The sequence below is a fragment of the Nelumbo nucifera genome, chromosome 4, assembly GCF_055504915.1.
Source record: "Nelumbo nucifera cultivar China Antique chromosome 4, China Antique-T2T, whole genome shotgun sequence".
In the NCBI taxonomy this organism is placed as follows: Eukaryota; Viridiplantae; Streptophyta; class Magnoliopsida; order Proteales; family Nelumbonaceae; genus Nelumbo; species Nelumbo nucifera.
The window spans coordinates 83254054-83278198 of NC_142652.1; the positions used below are offsets into that span (position 1 = coordinate 83254054).

Here is a 24145-nt window from a genome sequence, read left to right on the forward strand (position 1 = left end):
TAGAGAACGTAAATATAGAAACCAAAAACCTTTTTTTTTTTTCAAATCACATAGATGTTAAGCAAATAAAGATGACTGTGAGTGAAAGAGTGAGAGTGAGAGAGAGAGAGAGAGAGTAAAAACCCTTTTTTTTTTTATTTTCCAATCACCCAACATTAAATGGCAATTTCAGTATAAGCTTTTTGTTGTATCCAACATGGATTAAGAGTCCCATGTTGGCAACAACCACATAAGCCTTCGATGACATGGCGAGGGTTTTTATAATTTGAAATGTAGAGCCAGTTGTGAGAGTTTTGTTGGTTTATGGACCAACTTGTAGCCTAATTTTAAATGTAAAGTTGTCTCTAACTATAATTTTTCCTAATTTAAAACTAATCCAAAAGCAAAGCTATTTTCTTATCTAGATGGTGGGTCAGTGATCCAACATTTCAAAGAAACCCATGATGTCATAATTGAATAATAAATATTTAAGTTTATTTTTAATCATATTGTTACTTTTGTTAATTTTTAATCTTAACTATGATATATCTAAAATTCAAGTAATTAATATGAAGAAAATTTTCTCACGTGCAACACATGTGCTTAATTACTAGTATATATTAAAAGTGTGAATGTAAAGTGGATTTTTTTTGGAATAAAATTATCCTCTATTTTTTGTTTGAGAAAAGGTATAAAATTCATTTTATTATATCTTTAATGTCAGTTTTAATGGCTATTAAAATGTTCATATTTGTCTATTTAGTCCATCTCTAATTGTAAGAGTTGAAAATGTAACTTTTCACCTCATTTAATCCCCTCTTTTAAGTCTTATACTTAAGATATTAAGTTTCATTTTCTCCTATTAAATCCTAGAGTTAAGTTATTTTTTTACTAATAAATGCTATTAATTAGATTTATGTCAATATTTTTGACAATATAAACACATGTATTTTAAAACAGGCTAAAAAATAAAATCATTCTTTATCGAAATGGTGGCTAAGCAATTCAACCATCCGAATCAAATTGATCAACCTACGAAGTCATAGTTAGGTAATGAAAATTTTAAAATAAAATAAATATAAAAATATAAAAATATAGAAAAAATTAGACACATTTATAATATTTTTGTTAATCAAATTAAAAAATAAGTGTAATAAACAATAATTATTTTTATTGATAATGGAAATGAATTACATAATTTAGAACTCACCACACACACGCGCACACACACACATATATATAATATTACACATAAAATCAAACAATTATTCACACACACACACACACACAAATATATATATATATATATATATATATATAAATTTTGCAAAATATATTCAGGCACATTTATAATATTATATAATTATCATATTAAACAAAAAGTAAGAGTGATATATCAGAATTATTTTTAAAAAGAAAAATACAAAACTTATAGAAAAATTGAACACATCTATAATTCTATATTTACACTCCTATTAAAATATTAATAAGATTGTGGAGTTTTTTACTAAAATACTCATTTTTTTAATTTATTTCATATTTAATTATGAACTAGTGGAATTTCTGTCTTGATATGCTTTCCACAGGAATATTAATTAATGAACTAGTGGAATTTGATGTTATTAAACTTTGGACCAACAACTAATGAGGAGCAATTGAGATAGTTTACTACGCAAGCAAAAGAAAGGGTAAATTAAAATGAACAAATAGCAGTGGTGTCAACGTAGGTTTCCGTATAATTGGTTGGCGATAATGTGATTGATATCTACAAGTAATTTGGAGCATTTTATTGTTGGGCTAAGAATTAGTGCAAGTGATAAATTAAATGTGAAGCCGTGGGCTGCCAACCAGGCATTGCGATGCAATAGTTGAATAAAGGGATCCCAAAGTTTGAAGGAAATATTTTAGAGAAGTAGAGAGCAAGAATAATTGTCAACTTCTTCTATTTTAGTCAATGGTTGATCAATATTCTTGTTCATCTCTCTATACTCTAATCACGGTCTCCATCTATATAACTAATTTCTTTATTTTTTTCCCACTTTTTTCTTATTTAAGTCACCTCTGAACTTGTTGAGTGTCCATTTGGTTTGTGGGAATATGGATCTAGAGAATAGTCATTTTGACCTCCCCCTGAGAATAAGAGTCTCATTCCAGCCACCAATAAATTATAAATATATAGATAAATAAATAAAAGACAAATGACTTAAACCCCCCAAACCCTATTTCTCTTTATCCGATGCCAACTCTTCTTGAAAATCATGCATATATTATGAAGTTCAATTCTAATTTCCAGCTGAACCAAACTGGTGGGAGAATAGGCAATTCTGATTCCAATTCTAGGCCCAGGCCTGAAATATGGGCCTAGGAGAACTTATCATATGCTAAACCATGGTTTTTAAAACCGGACCAGACCGGATGGTCAGACTGGAAAAACCAGGAACCGATCACCATTTTCCCCCAAAACTGAATTTCCCCCCAAAACTATTGATTTTGATCAACGAACCGCTGAACCGGACAATTAACCGTTCGAATCGTTCAAACAGTTTTGACCATTTTTTATTTTTTTTATCAAAACGGGCTGAGCATTCGATTAGAACGATCGAACCGTTTGACCCGGTAACCGGACCCCTGACCAGTTTGGTCACTGAATCGGTTTTAAAAACCATGTGCCAAACAGTTCTTCGCTTTCAAATAGATTTGAGCTCAATGTTTCAGAAGAAGAGGCAGCAACTCTCCTTATTAGCTCTCCCAAACAACCTTACCCATCCCTCCACCCAGAACAATTGAACTGGAGCAAATGGGAAGATGGAGAGAAAACAAAGAAAGGAGAGTGCAATAAAATAATGAAATGGTGGACATCGATAAGCAATCTCTCCACGTTGTCAAATAACAGTACCAAGGAAAAGAAAAACATTATCCAATGGCATCGTCACTGATGTTTGAACGCATTGAGCTGGCAGCGGCCATCGATATTCTTTTTCTTTTCTCGGAGAGATGATTACTCATTAGCGGAATCATCTTCCCAAATTATTCTCTCCCATTCTCTCACAAACACGTTGACATGAAGCCCTTAAACCCGTGGAAGAAGACTCTGTTTTTCTTCATTTTGCAGTCGGGTAGAAGAAAAGGACATCAAAACATATAAATTAAAAGATGCGAACCAAAGAAGAAAAATTGCAGTTGTTCCTCTCAAATTCACAATCACCAACCAAAAAACTGAGACTGTTTTCTTTCTATTCATTGATTTTTGCCTTCTCAATAAGGAGATCCATCCACCACTTTGTTGTTTGATGCAATGTTTTACAAACCGACCGGCATTTCTGCTTCTGGGTCAGCACTTTACCCGTTCGGTCTGAGCGGATGATCCGTTGCCAAAAACCGTTGTCTGGGTTAAACAAATTAATAATTCAACAGCCTGGATCAATGGGTTGCTGACCAAGTCAACAATTTTGACAAAAGAAAGCGCTTCAAGGGTAAAACAGAACTAGTTGACTGACCAGTTTCATTTGGTCTGACCATCTGAGTCAAATATTGCTCTAAAGTCGAAAAGCTAACATTTCTCTTTTTAATTTGTTCTATGACATACCAAAATCGATGTCCCAAGTCAAAGTTTTTTCTGGCTCTATGAACTGTGATTGGCCTAAACCGCTCCCTTGACTCGGTTGAACCATCCAGGTCAACCATGATTGAGAACACAAACTACACACTACCAACAAATTGCAGTTTGGGGTACCGTTTTCAACGAGCCTATACTTGTCAGTACCCATTGCTTTGGCACGGGACCCACATCCAGATAGCAACATATTTAGGATATGGGACCCCGACTCACATGAGCATATACTTGGGGTGTGTTCGCTTATCATGTCTGGTTTTGATTTCCAAAACACTTTTGCCGATGTCGAAGCTGTTTTTATTGTCTTAGGAAGCAAAACCATACATATTACAGAACACACCCCTTGATTTTTTTTTTGTTTGAACCATTTTTCCTAATAAGGCGTAGTCACATTGTCTGAAAGGGAGGAGCCCTTCTTACTGTAATCTGTACACTGGATAAACAAAAGCAAATCATACTTCTTTACAACTCTACTAACACATCTCTCTCTCTCTCACTCTCTCTCTCTCTCTATCTATTTATGTATCTATCTATCTATCAATCTAACTAACTAATTAACTAACTAACTAACTGTGCAATCTAGATGTCCTTATCTCTAGCACACTCGGGAGGGATAGTAGGATACCTTGACCTATCAGTGCAGTAGTTATAGATAGTAAATTTCTTGCGGACCCATTGAAGTCTCCTGTATTGTTGGGCATCCAAGTCATGGAAGGCAATCTGATCCCACCACATTCTTCCACGGCTAGCACAGAACTGCAGAGACTGAGGTGAAGAGGCATCACAACCGTCTACATGGAAGGAAGAGTAGGAAGCAACAAAGGGTGCTTTGCTCCAATCAGTTTTCTCCAGTCCTCCCCTTGTAGCCCAGTCATCAGCATTCCACAAGCTTGAGTATATCTTCATGGGTTGATTGAATGGATATCTCACGCCCAGGTCCCCGTTGTTCTTGAATATCCTTATGGGCACGTTATCCACAAAGAATCTGTCATGTTTTATATCTTCAGTAGTCATGGCGCCTCACTTGAATATATATAAACAACTTAACACAAAGTAATTAACCATGTTTTATCCGTTGTTACAGCCTCCGTGAAGAAGATGAAAGAGGTGCGAATGTGATCATGAACTTACACAATCTGATGCATATTCCATAGGACAGAGTAGGTATGGAAGTCCTGGGCGGGATCAAACCAGAGGTAGATCCTTTGCTCTCTTTCTCCTTTCCCTCCACTGAACACATTGGTCTGCAAAATATATGGTTGGCCCGTCCTGTTCCCCAGGAACTCAAAGTCTATCTCGTCATGTTCTAACTTCTCCGACGAGAGCTGCCAAATTAACAAGAATGTAACAGTTCCAGAAACAATTAATATTGAAAATGATGATGAGATTGCTTGGGGATTTCATCACTAAATGAAACTAGGAAATATATCCATCACCCAGAAGCCTGAGCCAGATGACTGATGAGGCAGCAAATAATTAAATTGAAAATGGGCTTTAAGTTATATATTAGCTCAGTCATCTCAGACCTGAGATCTGATGTTGTGAACTCCTGCTGAAAAGTTTTCACCTTTGAAGATAAAAAAAAAAATGAAACTTACATAGAAAGCGGTGACAACTCCAGCGGAATCACCCCCAACCATTTTCATTCTCATACTGAAATGCCCGAACAAGAATGAGCCTCTTGATTGAAACCCGGTGCCTTGTCACACACAATTCACAAGATGGAAATTGTAGTCTCAAATAGAACAATAAAAAAATGTAGACAGTCCATTTTGTTATACTGCCATATGTTTGATACGTGTCCAGTCTTATGTGCAGAGAACAGGCTACAGAGTTTGGCTTCCATCAGCAACCCTGTACACTGCATCAAGTTTAAGAGTTGGGAGCAAGGGTCTTCAGATAATTAAAGTATACCTGTGTATTTGTCGAGAACCAGCTGAACCTGAGAACCGCCATTGATGTACTTAATGTGATCAGGAGCCCAAGTGGGTACATAGTTCTTCTGAAATGGCACGTCCACAGGCCTCCTAGGCGGTGGGCAGATGACCAATCCAAATGATCCGCATAATAAAAACACAAAAACAAACAACCCCTTAATACACATCAAGTATTCAAGAAGAACAAACCTTGGATGTAGAAAGAGCACTGGTGTTTTGAAGAAGGGAGATGGGGATTTGCAGAGAGGGGGCCTGGCTTGCATCTAAAAGAGGAGAAGCCCAAGTGTATAGATTATAGAATATGGGCTCTGGTGGGGTTTGTGGGGTGGGCTTGTTTTTCAATCTGGATGCTTGTTTAGTGCAGTGTCAGTTGGGCTATATTAAAAACAGCAAGAAGGAGGAGCAGAAAGTGGTAGGGACGCATTAACAGAGACTTGGGTTTGGCAAACCTTTTTGTGTTCAGTCGAACTCGAACTTACAACGACTGACATAGTTAGCTAGCTTGCCGCTCTAGCAGAGAGACGCGTTGGCGCTGAGATAAATTGCCAAACTCAGTGATTCACACGTATCCCAGATAGAGCCAAGCTTGAAAGAGAGGAACCAATATTGAACAAACGAGTGAAGGAAGGAATCGGCATGTCCATGAGTCAATGACCATAGATTGCAGCATTGCATGCGACTGACAGTACTAGCATTTCAATTTTCAGACTGAGTTATAACCAATATCTGTATCACATCGATCGATCTGCTACAACTGGGTTACTCAGTCCGTTGTACACGTCTTGTTTGAAGCAGACTTAGCTTTGTCCATATCCATGTCCGTGACTCCGTTCATTTATCAGTCTTTACTTTAATGGTGCCACCTTACCTCCCTTCTCCCAAAACACGTAGGGTGAGGGGAAAGTTTCTATTTTCCTCGTATTTGCTCTTTTTATATATATTTTTTTTGATTTGGGATGATGCTGGGGTCGTCGTATTTGCTTTTATATAATTTTTTGGTTTTGATTTTTTATTTGAGATTTTGGATACTCTGGTCATCAATGCCGGTTTAGTCAAGTTGATCAATTCATGCTACGGGTGTTCACAGTCTGGTTTGGTGCGGTTTCTAGATCTCAGACGAAACCGGTGGATTACGGTTTAAGAAATTTTCAAATGGAATCAAACCAAATCAAACCATTTTATTTCGGTTAGGTATGGTTTTTAATACGGTTTGAGAATTTAGACCATTCTATGATTTTATTGGGTTTAATCCAATTAGAAAGCCCAAATAATTTCCCTAAAAATTAAAACTTTAAACTTTTATTTATACATCATATATATTCATATTATATTTATACATTTACATAATATTATATAATTTTGGTTTACGGTTTAGTTTGATTTAAAATCCAGTAAACCAAACCGAAACCGTAAACCTAATTTAGAAAACTACTAAACCATTTTTAGGTGTAAATCAAACCAAATTGTAAATTTAGTTTGGTTCGATTCGGTTTTACGGTTTAAACCGTATAATGAACACCCCTAATTCATGCCATCTCTCTCTCAAAATGCATGAATGGACTCCGCGTGATGTTGGGCATGAGGAGAGGATTTGCTTAGCTAGATTCTAGGGTGATCAATGATCATTCTTAACCCAGCCCGAAAAAATGGCCTGGGCCTGTATAGCAGTATAGGACAGGGTCTGGGCCTATATTTCAGGCCCAGGATGCAGGTCAGGCCAGGCCCTTGGCCTAGGTTAAGCCCCTATACGCCCAGTCGCCCAGACCAGACCAAGCCCTGCCCATTTCTGATGGTTTAAGTTGAAACGTTGACTTAAAAACACCTAGGGTACTAAACATTTCATATATAATATGTATTCTTAAATGAATTAATCCTCTTATCAGCGATTAGGGGTGCAATTCGGATTGGCCAGTTTAACATTTTACACTGTTTTGGGCTCAGGGTCAGGTTCATTCAAATTTTGATAAAAGGGAAACCCAAGCCCACCCAATTTTGTTTTTTTTTTTCGTGAGACTATACAATGCGGGGTAGCCCATCCCCTCCCCTTAACCCCCAACCCTGGAGGTAGCAGGATTTGATATCAGGTCAGGTCTGCTATAACGAATTAGAGATCCTATCAATTGAGCTCAGTTGGTTAACATCGCAAGGTAGGCCTCAATAGAAAATTGTGAAGCCACCCCAATTTCTAAATGGGTTCATGAAAAGTTTGATTCGGTTTGGTTTTAATTGAGTTCGAATCCAATTTACAGGCTCATTTATTAATCGAGCCACGCTCAAATAGCTACGTACTACTACTACTACTACTAATAATGATAATAATAATAATAATAATAATAATAATAATAATAATAATAATAATAATAATAATAATAATAATAATAATAATAATAATAATAATAATAATAATACTAATAATAATAATAATAATAATAATAATATATAATATATATAATAAAAATATTATATATATAATATTTTTATTTTTACATATAATAATAATTAATTATTATAATTCTTAATTTTTTAAATATTAAATATAATTCTTTTATTTTTATAAAACATTTCTCAAATTGAGCTCGAGCTTATGAACTTTTGACTTTAGCTGAGCTCGAATAGCTAGCTATTCTACTCGGTTTGGCTCTAATCCACCCGTAATCTATTCTCTCATCTTATCACTTATTAGAACTACTCCTAGATTTCTACGGATGGCTTTAAATAGATATTGCCCATAATTATATAAGTTCAATATATTTTCAAAAAAATATAAATTCAATATTTTATATTTATATTTATGTTAAAAAGTAAATTTATTATATGTATAGTATTTTTTTTTATTTTAAACACAACAAAACGAATTCAAATTATCCAAATATAAAATATCGAATTTCGGATCAGATTCGGATGATTCTGGATCCGATCCATATCCAACCCAATTACAGCGTTATCCAAAGACAAACTACCCGTCTACACACGAATTAAAAAGGAAACCTCGCAATCCAGCTTCAGATATGATTAGAGTTTGTGACAGAGAGTTGGATGCTGAGCTGGGTCATAGTAGGATGGCAGACGAGATGAGTGGCCGTTGTGGTGGACCCAGGTTAACCACAGAACTGTGAATGAAACAATTCGCCCTTTTAAGCTGTGAAGCACTGAAGCATAAAAAATAAAAAATAAAAAAGAAAACCTAATTCAAGTTCAAAAGTAATACGTTACTAGTAATTTCCTTGTCTTGATCAAATATATAAAACCTTATATATAAGATTCAATATGCTTGCTTTCCAGCTTTAATTTATTTCTTTTCACAACTCGCATCCACATCCACCACAGTCCACACAGAGATGGACGGTATCTCTCCCTTTGCCTCATCTACACCATGGGTTCTTTCCGACGAAAATATCAGAGTTATGCGCTTTGTGGTTGGAATTCTGGGTAGTTAATTTCTCTTCTGTTCTTATTTTAATGCTCTACTGCTCTTTTGAATCCCTGCTCTATGGAAGCAAAGGTAGTTTGAATTTCTCTAAAGCCATGATCTCGTTTGTTAATTTCTCTTTCAGGGAATGCTGCTTCTCTACTACTTTACACGGCACCCATGTAATCAGATGACTAAACCCAGTTCCCTAAATGATAATTACTAGATGATTTTGATCAGTATTTCTCGCCTGATCGATAATAATTATTCTCTTGCATCTTCGTCTTCGCTCTGCAGACTAACTTTTAAGAGGGTGATAGAGAAGAAGAGCACACAAGACTTTTCCTGCATTCCATACATCGCCACCCTGTTGAACTGTTTAGTTTATACGTGGTATGGTTTGCCGGTGGTGAGCCACCAGTGGGAAAATCTCCCAGTTGTCACCATCAACGGCGTGGGGGTTCTTTTCGAGATCTCTTTCGTCCTCATTTACTTCTGGTTTTCTTCAACAAGAGAAAGGGCAAGTTTCTAGCTTCATAACTCAATTTACTCTTTGGCCTGTGTTTAAGGGTTAAACCCAAACACCGATTTCCAACCCTAAAAACAATTCTTATTGATGATCTGGTATAACACCAAAGATTGGAAATAAGGGTGTCAATGGTATTGGAAAATCTAATTTTGAATTTGAATAATTTGAATATCTAATCGGTCAAATTTGGATATGCCCTGATTCGATTCGATAAATATCTGAATTAGATCAATTATTTAATTCTTATATATCATATATAAAATATTTTATATAATTTATATATAATAATTAAAGTTATATAAATAATTTATATATTTATATATTTTATATCAATAAAATATTTATTTTATTTATTTATTAATTATATAAAATAATTAAATAATCAATTTTAAATCAAATAAAATATTTGAATATTTAATCAAATTCAAATTCGGATATTAATTTTCAATATCTGTCGAATATCGAATCAAATTTGAATATCAGATTTTAATCATATTCGAATTCGGATATTGTTGATTCAATTCGAATTCGATCTATTTACACTTTTACTTGGAAACCCCATTCCTGACCTACCTCAGCCACCCCTAACTTCGGGTTGAGGTTTTGGAAAACCTAATCAACCCAAAATTCGCAACCAATGGTCTGCCAACGGGTTGAAACAGGGTAGAATCAGAACCGATCTGACAAAAAAATTAAGGAATTGGAATCGAATCAGACTTGATGATTTTAGATCCAGAACCGAATTGATTGGTTATTTGGACAATCAAGTCTGATTTAATTATAATAAAATTACTGAAAACTAATAATGACCCAGAACGGAACTGATTGATAATGTATGTATATATGTATAATGATGATTTGGGATTGGGTAGAATTGGTTCCAAAGTAATTAGGATTGGGACAATAGTTTAGGAACCAATACTGACTCATCGGTGCAGATCGTGGAACCAGAACCCGCCCAATTGATTTACATCTATTGGATTAGACCCGACCCTTTGACAGCCTTATACACACTAGCGCAACATTAATTACAGCTCGATCAAGCGAACAAAATTTACAAACCTCTACTTGCTTTGGCAATATCAGACCAAATCTTCTATCTGATTAGATTGGAGAGAAGTCCATGGAATTCATAATGTGTTTTGGCAACTACTCATTGTTTCTTTACTAAGCATTTTCTTCAATTCTACACAGTAGAATTGTTCACATGAATGTTGTAAGACTCGAACCAGACTAAAAACCGGAATGTTCTATAGGTCCCGATTTTGTTGATTGGTGATTAACCCCATAAAAACCGTGATTTAAGGGCCACCGATCCTCGATTTTTATGGTCCAACCATCCGACCTGGGCCGGGTCTTACAACATTGGTTCACATGATCAATTACTTTTGCTGCCTGCATGTATATATACATATGTTAATTATATTCCAATATTAAGTTTTAATGAGAATTTTATTTTAATGGTGCAGAATATTTTTTGTTTGATAATGCTACCAGCCATCATCATGTTTTGCTCTGGTATGATAGTCTTGACTTTTGCATTGCATGATCGCCATTACCGCAAAGCCATTGTTGGGGGTATAGGATTACTGCTCTCTATTACAATGTATGGTTCTCCACTGGTGGCTGTGGTGAGTCATTTTCTTTTTCTTTTTCTGCCTAATTTATCCTCTATCTATTATCTTCTAGTTCATCCATATTGTCCAAGTTAATTCTTCAAATGCAGAATTTACTAAGGGGGTGTTTGTATGCTTTTGCTATTTAAAAAAAAAAAACAAAATTTCTATAATAATAAAAATAATATGATTAATAATGCTCCAATGCAGCAATTTTTTTTTTTGTTTTGAAAAATAAAATCATACATATTAGCAAACACCCCATAAATTAATGCAATTTATCCATTATTATTCTGAAATTAGGAACTCAGTTCAATCCCAAAATCCGGAATGCAATTTTTAGGCTAGGGGTGCTCACGGTCGGTGGGCCTTTTTTTGTAACTGAACCAGTACTACCGGTTTTCGGAAAACCAATAATCGAAACTGAACCAAAGCCAATCGATAACCGGTTGACCGATTCGGTTAACCATTGGTTTGGTTCGTCGGTTTCTTGGTTTTTTAATTTTTACAATATATAATAAAAATTATATATATATAATATTATATTTTAAATAATAAATAATATATCATATATTATAAATATATATTTATATATAATGCATATTTATTAATTTATAATATATAAAAATATAATATATATATATATAATATACATAAATATATGTAAAATAAAATATATAGAAATATATGTATACTAGTCGATTTGGTTAACTGCCGGTTTTTTATATTGGTTAACGAAAATTGAACCGGTACCTTCAGTTTTTTAAAAACATCGAATTGAAACCGAACTGATCAGTTCTGTTAACTGATTTTTCGGTTCGGTTTTAATTGATTCGATTTTTTGATTTTTTTTTTGCTCACCCCTATTTTAGGCTATTCTGATGATATGATGACTATTTCACTGTATCAATTATTATTATTTTTTTTTTCAGAATGAACCCTTAACTCTACTATGTAAAATGTAAATACAGAAGCAAGTGATCCAAACAGAGAGTGTGGAATTTATGCCCTTTTACTTGTCCTTCTTTTCATTCCTCACAAGTTCACTTTGGATGGCATATGGTCTACTTGGCCATGATCTTCTGCTAGCGGTTTGTAATTGAGATCAACTTCATTTTATCTGCTTTAACACCTTCAACTCTAGAGAAGTACTAGAGAGTATAGACCTCCATTAGTAACCACTAACCAGGTCTTATAATTTTTCTTCTGCAGTCCCCAAATCTGCTAGGCTGCCCATTAGGCATCCTCCAGCTTCTCCTATATTTTAACTTGTAAGTACAGGAAAAGGATGAGAATACTTGAATAACATTACAAGATTGATTTAGAGCAGAATTCAGAAAATTTTCAATGTCGTCACCCTTTGATCAGAAAGGTCTAAGCAATTTTCTCTTTCGAGTCTCCTCATAAGATCATTATCTTCTTGGTGCTTGGGACAAGTGAATGGTTATCCAAAATAGTATATTGTGATTCTTGCAAGGAGAAATTGTAGAGTTGCACACTTTTATTTTTCCTTATCAAAAGCGTCTGCATCACAAATGTTTTGAGAAGCTGCACAGTTGTCATGGGATATAGTAATCAAATATATATCATATTTTTATTATTAAAAATTCCCAATTTCTTTGTTGCAGAACAATTTCATTTATTTATTTATTTATGTATTTATTGAGAGAATGGGTGGTGGTGGTGGTTATGGTTATATGCAAGGATTAAAATATTGATACCCAATACCCTTAATTAAATGGGTATTAGTGCACAATATCAATATGGTCAATATGTTATATTTTTATTTTATAGTTATTAGAGAATTTTATTTATCATTTTAAAGTTGTAGTTGTTTAAAACAAATCTTTGTATCAATGTATTTAATCATATCTGAGTACATCGATACTAATGCGGTATATACCCTATATTGGGCATATTGTGTCAATATTTTATTTATTGGTTATATAGTATATAAAATTTTCCTTGTTTGTTATCTATAGGTTGCACCTTGTGCTGTTGTAAGTTGTACCTTTTTTGCTTCTAAGATGAAATGTAAGATCCCAATTTAAAGCCCCGAAGAGAGTGGGGCTCTTGTCAAATATCATACCCAATAATGTGTTTTCAAAGGGTAAGGTTATAAGTTTTATATAATTTGGGTAAAATATCATACCCAATAATGTGAACTACTACTCACTTAGGTCCTTGAACTTTCATTTGCAACAAGAGCTACTGTTACTTTCATATTCCAACACTCTATTCCTTCCTGTCTTTAGCATTTTATTTGCAAATCTAATATGACACTTTTAGACATATATGAGACCATTTTGCCCTCTCATTTATTGCATCTCCAAAATCCAAATGACACTTTTTCTCATCTTTATTCTTTTCTTCTCATTTGTTTAAGAGAGAACAGAGGAAAGTTGAAACCCGCTATCTTTGTTGGTTACAATCAATAGTAAAGGACAGAGAAAAATGGTTTCATAAAAGTTCAAAACAGATGGAATACCAAAGGCAGGAGCAAAATGTTAGATCTGAAGATACAGGATAGTGGATAGTCCTCTATCGCAAATGAAAGTCCGGTGTACCTCAAAGTACGAATTCACATTTGCGACCCACAAGGGGGTGCCCCACGACGTCCCACAACACATCCCCACTGTGTACATCCCCGATGATAATATCAGAAATGATGATGCCATCATCAAGAGATATTTCCAATACATGACGGGGATATGTTGTGGAACATTGTGGGGCGCAGATCTGAACTCCCCAAGTACAGATAGTTTTCTGCATTTCACTCTTTTAATTTTGATGAATGATCAAAAGAATACTATATTAAAGGATTAATCAAAAAAAAAAAAAAAACACCACAGTTTGCTAACCATCTAGGAGGATTATCAAAACCACACTTCCTAATCCATTGAAGTCTTCATGAACTGAGCCATAAGATGAGCTGGCTCAATTACAGTTCCATTACATGTAGAATCAAAATATTTACACATGGATATAATATTGTACAAATTAAAAGACACTGCCAAAGAATATTCAGAGATTGCTGATTATGTGGCTATACATGCATGGTACAAATCAGGACCATAAATTTATGGGTGAACCCTGTGAGTAAAGTTTCTTTCTTTTTCTCTTTAATCTGTCTTTTATTGATTTCTTTTTCTCAAAATATTAACCTATAAGTTTTATGACTCATACGTTAATTGTACAAACTTAATGCATTTCACTTATCCAAAATATCTTTCATAAATCATACAATATCTCTACTCAAAATTTGTTTTGTAGAGAGAGAGAGAGTACAAACTCACGGAACCCTGAAAATATGGCAACCTACCAGCGTACTTCACGTTTGGTAATCTCATTTATACAAATCTGACAATAGAAAAAACAGAGGCGGCAACCTTAAATGGCCCATGGGCTTTTCCCAAGGCTAAGCCCGAGCCCAACCTAACTCGACCTATGCCTTTACACCGATTGGGTTGAAAACTTGGACTTGGCTTGCCCAATAGCCCAAGCCCAGTTCAGGATCTAGCTTGGTTTGGTCTCAAACCGACCCAGGGCCCAACCCATCCAAAAAGTTGCATCCCAACTTTTTCGCATATGTCACCATCATTTTGCATTGCTAGTAGGGTGGAAAAGAATATTGATCTCGACATATTCATGTTCGTAGTGAAAAGACAAAATTCATAGCCATTGTACCCCTTTATCAGAAATTGGATGTGCCCAAAATCATTAAAGATAAAATAATGGATTTAGGGGGGTGGGGTATTTGCATATATGCATGAATCAAAACAAAATCATGCACAAACAGCTCCTTAATTAGTCGTGGGAAAAAGGCAATTCATCAACTTTGGGTTGTGTTTGGTTTGATGGGAAATAAGAGAGGAACAGAAAGCTATGGAATCTCTCTTGTTTTCTATTAAACCAAACATATAAAAATATATATATATATATATATATATTAGCCTTATAAGATGGGGCATTATTTGTCAAGCTGGATGAATGTGTTGTCCAGCTGAGCTAGATAGGGATTCCTCTGCCAGCAGAAGTCACGGGATTAGACCAAGTCAGCCTGTTGATAGAACCTAGTTGGAATGAACTACTTCAAAGAATTGTAAAGACTACTCAAAGTGGGGCTGACTTCTTTTTTTCTTTTCTATTTAGATTTTCATTAATCTATAGAGGAAGGAGGAACACAAGTTTCTGTCTTACATAAAAAAATAGGGGACAACCCACCCAAGTCATGCCAAAACCAATAATTTAGATCTTCTGTATGTTCTATATCATGGTATTCCAACTTCCAAACAATACCCATGTCCAGACAATAAGGAACATTATAGATAGATCTGCTTTATGCTCTGTGTGTGTGTGTGTGAGATTAGGTGAGATAACACCAGAAGACACAAGCTACCAAACTGCTGTGCCCATGATAATCTGGAAAATGAAAGGTGTAAGCCATTGTTTATGGTTTATTGCATGAATTAAGCCATGAAGGGTGGGAAAGAGACAAGCAACTAATCCAGTCTACATCCTCTGATACTTCAAAATCAACATTCTATACTCGGCTTAGACAAGACTTTTATGTGCTAATGAGAAAGTGATGGACCACTTCCCCCCATCTCTACGTCTTAATGATAGGTGGGGGGGGTTGGAGAAAACTTACACCGTCAGTGATTGAGACAATTTTATTACATTATTTGATTACTTTTATATCCATTAGCGTTATTCAACTGTTACACTCATGAATCCAAGTGTTAAGCTGAGGTTTTCTTGGACAGCCAAATGAACACTAGAATTTCAGAAATTGTTCTGGAGATGGGTGTTGAGTAGCAGAAAAGCATATGTTCAGCTTTTCCTCTTAACAGAAATATAAAAGAGAGCCAAGTTTAAGAAAGCCTAGGTAAAAAGTGAGGAGCTTTTTCCTTAAAGAAATAACCGTATTTTGGAGGAAAGACTTGTGAGGTTAAGAAGAGATCAGAATGCATGAGCCAAAGGAGTAAAGAAGGCCCAGTACCACTGCAACTACCTGGTTCAGGGGTTACTTGGAGTAACATTAAAGACTTTGTATTAGATCTTCTCCATTACATCAACCCTCACCACCCCAGTACAAAAATAGTAAATTTCTTCAGAAAAAGAAACAAAATGATGAAGCAGAGTTGTAAGCAGAGAGTTTATTGATCTCTTGATGATTTTTAGCTGAAGAACATGGGTTATAGTCAGATCTTTTGTGCGATCCTCTTCATCTTTGTACTCATTTCATTTCTCAACTACCAGATTTTGATGTCAGGTGCTTCATTGAGTACAGTAAATAATTCTGTTGAACGTGGCATGAAAGAGTTCTACTGGGTGGAAGATAGTTCAGAAACCCAGATTAAGATTAGAAAGGTCTCAGGAAATGATGAGAATGAAGAGATGACGGCTTTGATCTTAGAGAAGTTCAGATTATTGCGTGGACTAAACAATGTCCACTTAAGAAGTCCAAAACATGATCACGTTGAACATGGGTTCTCAGCACCTTCTCCAGCATCATCAATTGAAGCTGAAGCTCCAGTTCCTGTACACTCTCATCATCATCATCCATCACTTCATCCAAGTCCGGCCCAGCCACCTAACAAGGCTCAATATGGGAATGGGAATAAAAGAGTTAAAAGAAGAATTGTTATAGCAATTCTTGCATCCATTGGAGCAACGTTGGTTCTATTTGTTCTTGGGCTCATCTTGGCCTTGCAGAAATTGAAAACATGTTGTCAAAGGGGACATGCAAGCAGAATGGTATCTAGAAGGAGATCAAAATTTGAGAATTCCCCAAATTCAATAATCAAGGTAAGTTCTATTCCAGGCCCAGATCTTTCTTATTTAGATTCATTAGCTCCAGTTTCAAAGCTAGAAGCATCATGTATAAATCACACTTGTGAAACTTTGGCCATATCAACCAAACAAGAACTATTGAAGTCTTTGTCAGATGAGGTAGATGGATCATGCAGAAAATCGACGAATGCAGAATGTGATTATGTGAATTGCTCTTCTGCTGAGGAAATTCTTTCTGTCCACGCACGTGTAGAACCAATCAAGAGTAGTAGTAAATCTTCATCTACCTATGGAAGTATTCATCCTGAACTCCTGTCTCTTGATGATGAATCATTTCACTCGTTTTGTGATTCATATTCATCAAATGTAAGGCTATCCAATGCTTCAGAAGGTGGTCTGAGTGATCCACCCAACCACTGTTTAAGAGAACCTACGCTGCCCCACTCACCAACTCCTCCCTTGACACCGGATCTAGAACCACCTCTATATTCAAATTTGCACTCTTCTCCTGAATCTCCAATTGAAATCAAGCAAAGAACATCAATATCCCCTTCTTTCAATTGTCTGCAAGATTTACTTCCACCTCCACCACCACCACCAACTCCTCCTCCTCCTCCTCCTCCTCCTCCACCACCACCACCTATTTTTCTGGATTCACCTCGGCATTCAGATTCATCTTCAGGATCGAATCAAGGCCCAACTGAATATGGGACTTCTTCTCCTATTCCTACACCAATTCAGTCTTCAATAATCCAATTGGGTAGTAATGGAAGTATTCCTCCCCCACCATTCCCACCTTTGCCACCTCTCTTGCCAACTCCATTTCAAAAGGGCCAACCACCGCCACCCCCACAATGTGTACTTCCTCGATCTACACCAATTGGAAAGAATGGAGAGCCATTGCCAAAACTAAAACCACTTCACTGGGATAAAGTAAGAGCTGCCCCAGATCGTTCCATGGTGTGGGACAAGCTGAGAACAAGCTCATTCGAGTAAGCTAACACTGTTTTTTGTCATTTTCTTTCTATGTCAATATATTTTCTATTTAGACTGAACCATCTTGTGGGGCAATGAAACAGATTAGATGAGGAAATGATTGAATCACTCTTTGGGTACAATTTCCAAAGTTCAATTAAGAATGATGAAGGTATGAGCAAGATTTCATCCCCAAGTAGGCACATCCTTGAGCCTAAGAGATTGCAGAACATCACCATACTATTGAAAACCTTGAATGCAACTATTGAGCAAGTTTGTTATGCACTTGTGCAAGGTATCGTACCTAGATCGTAAAAGTCACTAGAAACAAATAACATTGCATTAATCATTCTGTTTGTGCCAATTATTTGATATTTTCGGTGGATAAAAGCAGGGGATGGATTGTGCTTACAGCAACTAGAGGCACTATTGAAAATGGTACCAACCAAAGAAGAAGAGGCCAAGCTCTCAAACTATCAAGGAGATGTCAATGAACTGGGGCCAGCAGAGAGATTTGTGAAGATGATGCTTGGAATACCCTTCGGTTTTCGGAGGATTGAGGCCATGCTCTATAGAGAAACTTTTGAAGATGAGGCGGTTCATCTCAGAAAGTCCTTTGAGATTCTAGAGGTAACAAAATCTAATACTGCAAAGCTATTTTAATTTTGAACCAGTCATTTGGCATGGCTGCCATTTGAGTTCCTCCGGTGTTTTTTTTTTTTTTTCAGGAAGCCTGCAAGGAACTCAGATCAAGCCAGCTATTTCTGATATTACTTGAAGCTGTACTTAAAACAGGAAACAGGATGAATGTTGGAACAATCAGGGGGGGTGCCAAAGCATTCAAACTAGATGCCCTCCTTAAGCTTGCAGATGTGAAAGGAACTGATGGGAAGACCACATTACTCCATTTTGTTGTCCAAGAAATGAGTCGTTCAGAAGGAATTAGAGAATTTGAGATCACTACAAAGAAGAGTCATCCAAAAGTTAAGAACAAAACTATTGATGAAAGGGAAGAAGATTACAGAAGAATGGGCTTAGATCTTGTTTCAGGCATGAGTGCTGAACTCTGCAATGTGAAGAAGACAGCCACCATAGACTGGGATGTGCTGGCGAGCTCAATCACAACCCTATCAGATGGAACGATCAAGCTGCAACATCTAATACACAAGGATTTGTCTATGGATGCTCAAAGTGAGAATTTCGTTCACTCTATGAGATCTTTCCTGAATCATGCAGAGAAGAGTATCAAAGAGTTACAGGAAGATGAAGATCGAGTCCTATCACATGTGAGAGACATCACAGAATATTTTCATGGAGATGTGGGCAAACATGAAGCTAATCCACTTGAGATTTTTATGATTGTGGGAGACTTCCTGGGTATGTTAAATGAAGTCTGTAATGAGCTTAGAAGCTTGAAGACCCCAAGTGGTCAAAACTCTGTGGCTCCTTTCCGATAGATAAGATCAATCTGTAGGTTTATAATTATAAATGTATAGACTTTTTGTATGAGATCTCTGTTTTTTACCTTTTTTCTGGGTATTCAATTGCTTTCATCCAACTGTTCATGTGTCTACATTTTCAATCAAGCAAACATTGTGACTGTTGATGTAGCTACTAATATCATCTTCAACCAGATTGATTTGAAATTAAAATATCTGCTTCACATCATCTCTCTCTCTCTCTCTCTCTCTCTCTCTCTCTCTCTCTGTCAATGGTGATGCTGTTGATGTCGTAAACTCCTACCTATTCTCGACATCGATCAATCCTCTCCTTAACGTTCTTGTCTTCCTCTGCAAAGACTGCTGCTTCTTTCACCATCATCTCAATCCCTTCCTGATTAAGACTGCAGACATCATTTGTACTATAATTCCACTCTTCCCTGTTTGAAGCCTTGTCCTCTGCCTTCTTAGCACTCACTGTAGCGCGTGCATGATTGCATCAACATCAAACCTCTTATCCTACGTTGAAAAGCAAAACCCCTCTAAACAAATCAAAATTGAGCACAGAATCAACACAGTCTCTTGTTTGAAACTTATTGGACGGAGACTCAAAAGCAGAGTGTTGCAGGGATCAACCTTGTCACAACCCCACCAACAGACTCAATTACCAGAAAATATAGTGCAACATCGAGCGAAAAGGATGCCTGCAAATAACCAGAAAGAACAAGAACACAGCAAAGGAACATGGGCAATCGCCCTGTTTAACAGTGACATCGCATCACCTTTATGATTTTTGCATTGAGAATTCCCCCATGGAAGCAGAAGCTTCGTAAGGAATTCAACAGCGATATCATAAATCAAAGGGTTTTGGATTTATAAAGGTAATAACTGTTTGTTCTTCAGTTCTTGTTGACTGGGCAATCCGAATTCGATCCGTCTATGATTTGGATGTACCATATATCCGATTCGATCCGATCCGATTGCTGAGATTTTAAGCCCTTGGACCGGGCCACGTAAAAGAAGGTTCACCGCCATTCTTGGCCATTTGCGTTCTGGCGCTGAGAGAGCAGAGCAGAATATATGAATGAATTTTCTCAAACCCATCACTACACTCCATCCCTGTATCTTCTCTCTCTCTCTCTCTCTCTCTCTCTCTCTCTCTCTCTCTCTCTCTCTCTCTCAATCAAATCTCACTTAGACTTGTCTGAATAGATGCTCTGTAATTTGGTTACCTTGCTTGCTCTGTAAATAAAGGCATTGCTTCTCCCCCTTTTTTTGGATTAAAGCGAGACCCGCCGAATTTCAGAAACCAACCCAGCAACTTCTAGAGTTTTCTGAGAAAATAGAAATGTTGATTACTTGATTTACCGAGTAGGAGGAGGAAGAGAAGGTTTCTCCAGTGAAGAAGAGTTGTCCGGCGGTGAGTTGGTATTGTTTCCTCCTCGATTTCTCGGCCCACTCGAAAATGAGCCAGCAGGAATCGTTTATCTACAGCTTCGTGGCTCGAGGGACGATGATCTTGGCTGAGTACACTGAGTTCACTGGCAACTTCCCTGCCATCGCGTCCCAGTGCCTTCAGAAGCTCCCCTCCTCCAACAACAAGTTCACCTACAACTGCGATCACCACACCTTCAACTTCCTCGTCGAAGACGGCTACGGTATTCATTCCACCGCTTGCTTCTGCAGATCTTTTCTTTCCTTCACTTTTTCTTTATTTTTTAGTAGATATAGGGTTTAGTGACGCTAGTTGTTCCATCATGGTTGGTTGATATTTGCTATCCATCGTAGTTGATTTTAAGTTGGAATTTTTAGACAACTTGAAATGGATATAATAGGATTATCTCATGACCTAACCGATCCAGAGAACTTTATATGCTTCTTAGCCATGAACTTGAATACTTATAGAAAAGAAACAAGAAAAATTGCTGTTCTTGTCGTAGTTGGTATTGTTTCAACTTTTAATCTTATAGGGAATTATCATGCCTTTTGTCTATAAATTGGAGTGTTTTTCTCTAGACTTGCATGAATTGGCCTTGGTGAGGGTGAGGGTTTTGATTGATGTAATTGACTGGTTAGAGTTCCTTTATAAGGGAAAGAACCTGAAGAGTTGTTAGAACTAGCATGAAAGAAGTAGCAACAGACTTAGATGGAGAAACCAATCTGAAAATGCTTTATTTTCTGGTGAAGCCTTTGATTTCCAGGGTCTCTCTTTTGAAAAACGTTCTCAGACGTTTCTTAGGATGAGAATGAGAATTTCCTTAGACTCTACTTTTTTCTCTCTGGGACAAATTCAAACCTTGTGGAGGGTATGTTCGATCAAAATAACAGTTGATTTATACCTGCAAAGTGCAAATCGTATTGCTCCATTCATGGACAGGGAATTTGCCTAGCCTTTGGCTTTATGTTCACAGCATATGTCTACAAAAACCATTGGTTTTTTAAGGTGAACGTCAAGCATGTTTGGGGTAATGCTACTATATAATGCACATATATTTACCTAATGCAATTATCCTTTCCACATATTGTGGTTACAATCCAAGTGCTCAAGAGTTAAAAGAGTTAAGTATGCAGTGCAAGGATGATAGAATATTTTCTTTTCTATCTTTTGTTTGTTAAGGTTAATGTGGTCTTGATGATTAAGTTTGACAGGGAGAACTTTCTCTGCCACATCCTTCTCACATCTTGATGCTCTTTGGATGTCATAGCATATTGTGTTGTTGCCAAAGAATCCACTGGGAAACAGGTGTCTATAGCTTTTCTTGAACGCATAAAAGCAGACTTCAAAAAGAGATATGGTGGGGGTAAAGCTGATACAGCCGTTGCCAAGAGTCTTAACAAGGAGTTTGGGTATGTTTATTCAAGAGATACCACCTTTGTGAATAGGTTGCATCTTTACCCAAGGTTTCTCTGTTTCAGTTTTCAGCTTCAAACTAGGTTTTGGCCTGATTCCAAACTGAAATATGGACAAAGTTTCAAGTGTTTTAATCATAAAAAGGAAAGTGAAAATGTCTTTTTCTTACCCCCTTTTATTTTCTTTTTCTCTCCTTTCCTGTTTCTTCTCTATTTCATCTTTATCCTCCCTATATCTTCTCTATTTCGTCTGGTACTATCCTATTTCAAACATAATGAATTGCTTCAAAATTTGAAATTTGTTTATAGCCCCTTCATATTCTTCCATTCTTTTTTGGTATAACAATAATTACCAGTGGAAAATGGTTCTGAAATTGCAGCCCAGTTATGAAAGAGCACATGCAATATATCATTGACCATGCTGAAGAGATTGGGAAGCTTTTAAAAGTGAAGGCTCAGGTTTCAGAAGTGAAAAGTATTATGCTGGAAAATATAGACAAGGTATATTTACTGGCATTTTACACTGTCCTAAAACTAATATGCACACGTCTACTGATTATGTATATATACAACTATTTGAAATTAGTTGTGCATGAGAACACAGGCTTATGTGAAAAAAAAAATGCCGAAAGTTAGGACCATATCCAGTCTACTCCTCTCAAGACCCCAGATAGCTGGGACCAGCATTGGGTAATAGCCTTTATTTGAAATAACATTGTATCTGTGCCCTTTGTGGAACCTGATGCAATCCCATGTTCATCTCTCCCTTCCCACCCTACCTCTGATCACACGCTGTACAAATTTAAATCATCCATCAAAAGAATTTACAACTAAGGTGGATGACCAGGTATCCAAGAAATTTAGTTAGGGAAGTAATCTACTGTACAGTAGAACTTCAAATTCAACTTAACGTCAGAAAAATGGATATTGGGGGTGCGGGAGGGAGATTATTGTGTTACCCATATAGAGCTAATGGCTCAATCAGCTATAATTTTTAGACAATAGAAATGTTTTAGTTGAGCAGAAGGCTCTTTTTATGGACAGATTCTTCTAATATGTCTATACAGTTCTGTTTGTTGTCATCATGCTATGGTGGTTTTCCTACCTCAACATTATTTTGCTTCAATTATTCGCCATTTATTGACCTGATGAATTCCTCTTCAGGCTTTTGATAGAGGAGAGAAGCTAGATATTCTTGCGGACAAAACAGAAGATCTGCATTCTCAGGTGGGTTAACCATTTCACTTGGTAAATGTAAACCATCTCGCAATTTTCTTATACTATAGTGCATTATACAGGCATTGAACAGCTATTATGGATGAAATTTACAGGCCCAAGAATTCGAGAAAGTAGGAACACAAGTTCGGCGGAAAATGTGGTTCCAAAACATGAAAATAAAGTTGGTTGTTCTTGGAATACTCTTGCTTCTGGTCCTAATTATCTGGGTTTCTGTTTGCCAAGGATTCGATTGCACCAACTAATACTTCTTTGGATGATGCACATGTTTCAATTATGTATATGAAGCTTCAATCAAAATGAGTGGAACTCAACAGAGGGTAGGGAAAAAAAGAGCAGCTTGAGGGTGATTGATTAACAAAACTCTATCAGAAGCATTGCAGCATTGGTTAAGCTACGGGGTTTTCTTCTTCTTCTTTTGTGTGTGTGTGGAGCGGGGATAGCATTGTAATTGTGGAGTCATATCTTGGTTGTTCATTAGGTATTACATTATTTAATGGTCAAATAATAAAACGATATGCTGGGTTTTCCTTTTTGTTTGTTGCTTTTTTTTCTTTACATACTACTGTGCAATTGTACAGAATATTTAGCTCCGGCACTAAAATATCAAATAATAAATTTAATGGAAGATCAATGTTCAGCATATCTTAGGGTTTGAGTTAAAGTATTTATAAGTATTTATAGGCAAGGTTCAAGGTATACCGATTGATACATATCATTCCAGGAGTTATCCGATATACATATCATTCTAGGAGCTCTCCGATAT

At 36.3% G+C, this 24145-nt stretch overlaps 3 protein-coding genes and 1 pseudogene across 7 annotated transcripts; 3 read left to right on the forward strand and 1 right to left on the reverse strand.

The window, feature by feature from the left end:
* Positions 1–3919: 3919 nt before the first annotated feature.
* On the reverse strand, positions 3920–5966 carry LOC104606126 (putative xyloglucan endotransglucosylase/hydrolase protein). The gene is made up of 4 exons (XM_010271184.3): positions 5507–5966; positions 5191–5291; positions 4724–4917; positions 3920–4577 (listed from the first exon to the last, which is right to left on the reverse strand). The coding sequence occupies exons 1-4, from the start codon at positions 5790–5792 to the stop codon at positions 4172–4174; spliced, it is 987 nt and encodes a 328-aa protein (XP_010269486.1). The 5' UTR covers positions 5793–5966; the 3' UTR covers positions 3920–4171.
* Positions 5967–8795: 2829 nt separating this feature from the next.
* Positions 8796–12733, forward strand: LOC104606125 (bidirectional sugar transporter SWEET3-like; annotated as a pseudogene). The gene is made up of 6 exons (XR_016085706.1): positions 8796–8958; positions 9084–9120; positions 9236–9458; positions 10937–11098; positions 12055–12174; positions 12296–12733. The product of XR_016085706.1 is annotated as a bidirectional sugar transporter SWEET3-like (transcript).
* A 3184-nt stretch (positions 12734–15917) lies between these two features.
* LOC104606124 (uncharacterized) lies at positions 15918–19506 on the forward strand. 3 transcript variants are annotated; one of them, XM_088903898.1, is made up of 5 exons: positions 15918–16894; positions 17024–17871; positions 17959–18149; positions 18246–18484; positions 18583–19506. In XM_088903898.1, the coding sequence occupies exons 1-5, from the start codon at positions 16277–16279 to the stop codon at positions 19309–19311; spliced, it is 2625 nt and encodes an 874-aa protein (XP_088760024.1). In that variant the 5' UTR covers positions 15918–16276; the 3' UTR covers positions 19312–19506. The 3 variants fall into 3 exon arrangements, with proteins under 3 accessions (XP_088760024.1, XP_088760023.1, XP_010269484.1); XM_088903897.1 differs by having other exon boundaries at positions 15922–17871; XM_010271182.2 differs by having other exon boundaries at positions 15935–17871; positions 18249–18484.
* Positions 19507–20320: 814 nt separating this feature from the next.
* Positions 20321–24004, forward strand: LOC104606227 (vesicle-associated membrane protein 724-like). 2 transcript variants are annotated; one of them, XM_088903899.1, is made up of 5 exons: positions 20321–20951; positions 21999–22140; positions 22524–22644; positions 23308–23370; positions 23475–24004. In XM_088903899.1, the coding sequence occupies exons 1-5, from the start codon at positions 20759–20761 to the stop codon at positions 23622–23624; spliced, it is 669 nt and encodes a 222-aa protein (XP_088760025.1). In that variant the 5' UTR covers positions 20321–20758; the 3' UTR covers positions 23625–24004. The 2 variants fall into 2 exon arrangements, with proteins under 2 accessions (XP_088760025.1, XP_088760026.1); XM_088903900.1 differs by having other exon boundaries at positions 23442–23579.
* Positions 24005–24145: the final 141 nt, after the last annotated feature.

Excerpts from the sequence above, each read along its gene's own strand:
- LOC104606126 (XM_010271184.3), bottom strand. The coding sequence starts at position 5,792 with ATGCAAGCCAGGCCCCCTCTCTGCAAATCCCCATCTCCCTTCTTCAAA. Across the intron at positions 5,292-5,506 it reads GGTTCTCGACAAATACACAG|GCACCGGGTTTCAATCAAGA; the intron begins GTATACTTTAAT and ends GTGTGTGACAAG. Across the intron at positions 4,578-4,723 it reads TGGAATATGCATCAGATTGT|ATTCTTTGTGGATAACGTGC; the intron begins GTAAGTTCATGA and ends AAAACATGACAG.
- LOC104606227 (XM_088903899.1), top strand. The coding sequence starts at position 20,759 with ATGAGCCAGCAGGAATCGTTTATCTACAGCTTCGTGGCTCGAGGGACG. Across the intron at positions 20,952-21,998 it reads CCTCGTCGAAGACGGCTACG|CATATTGTGTTGTTGCCAAA; the intron begins GTATTCATTCCA and ends TGGATGTCATAG. Across the intron at positions 22,645-23,307 it reads TGCTGGAAAATATAGACAAG|GCTTTTGATAGAGGAGAGAA; the intron begins GTATATTTACTG and ends ATTCCTCTTCAG.
- LOC104606124 (XM_088903897.1), top strand. The coding sequence starts at position 16,277 with ATGGGTTATAGTCAGATCTTTTGTGCGATCCTCTTCATCTTTGTACTC. Across the intron at positions 17,872-17,958 it reads CTGAGAACAAGCTCATTCGA|ATTAGATGAGGAAATGATTG; the intron begins GTAAGCTAACAC and ends GCAATGAAACAG. Across the intron at positions 18,150-18,245 it reads TTGTTATGCACTTGTGCAAG|CAGGGGATGGATTGTGCTTA; the intron begins GTATCGTACCTA and ends GGTGGATAAAAG.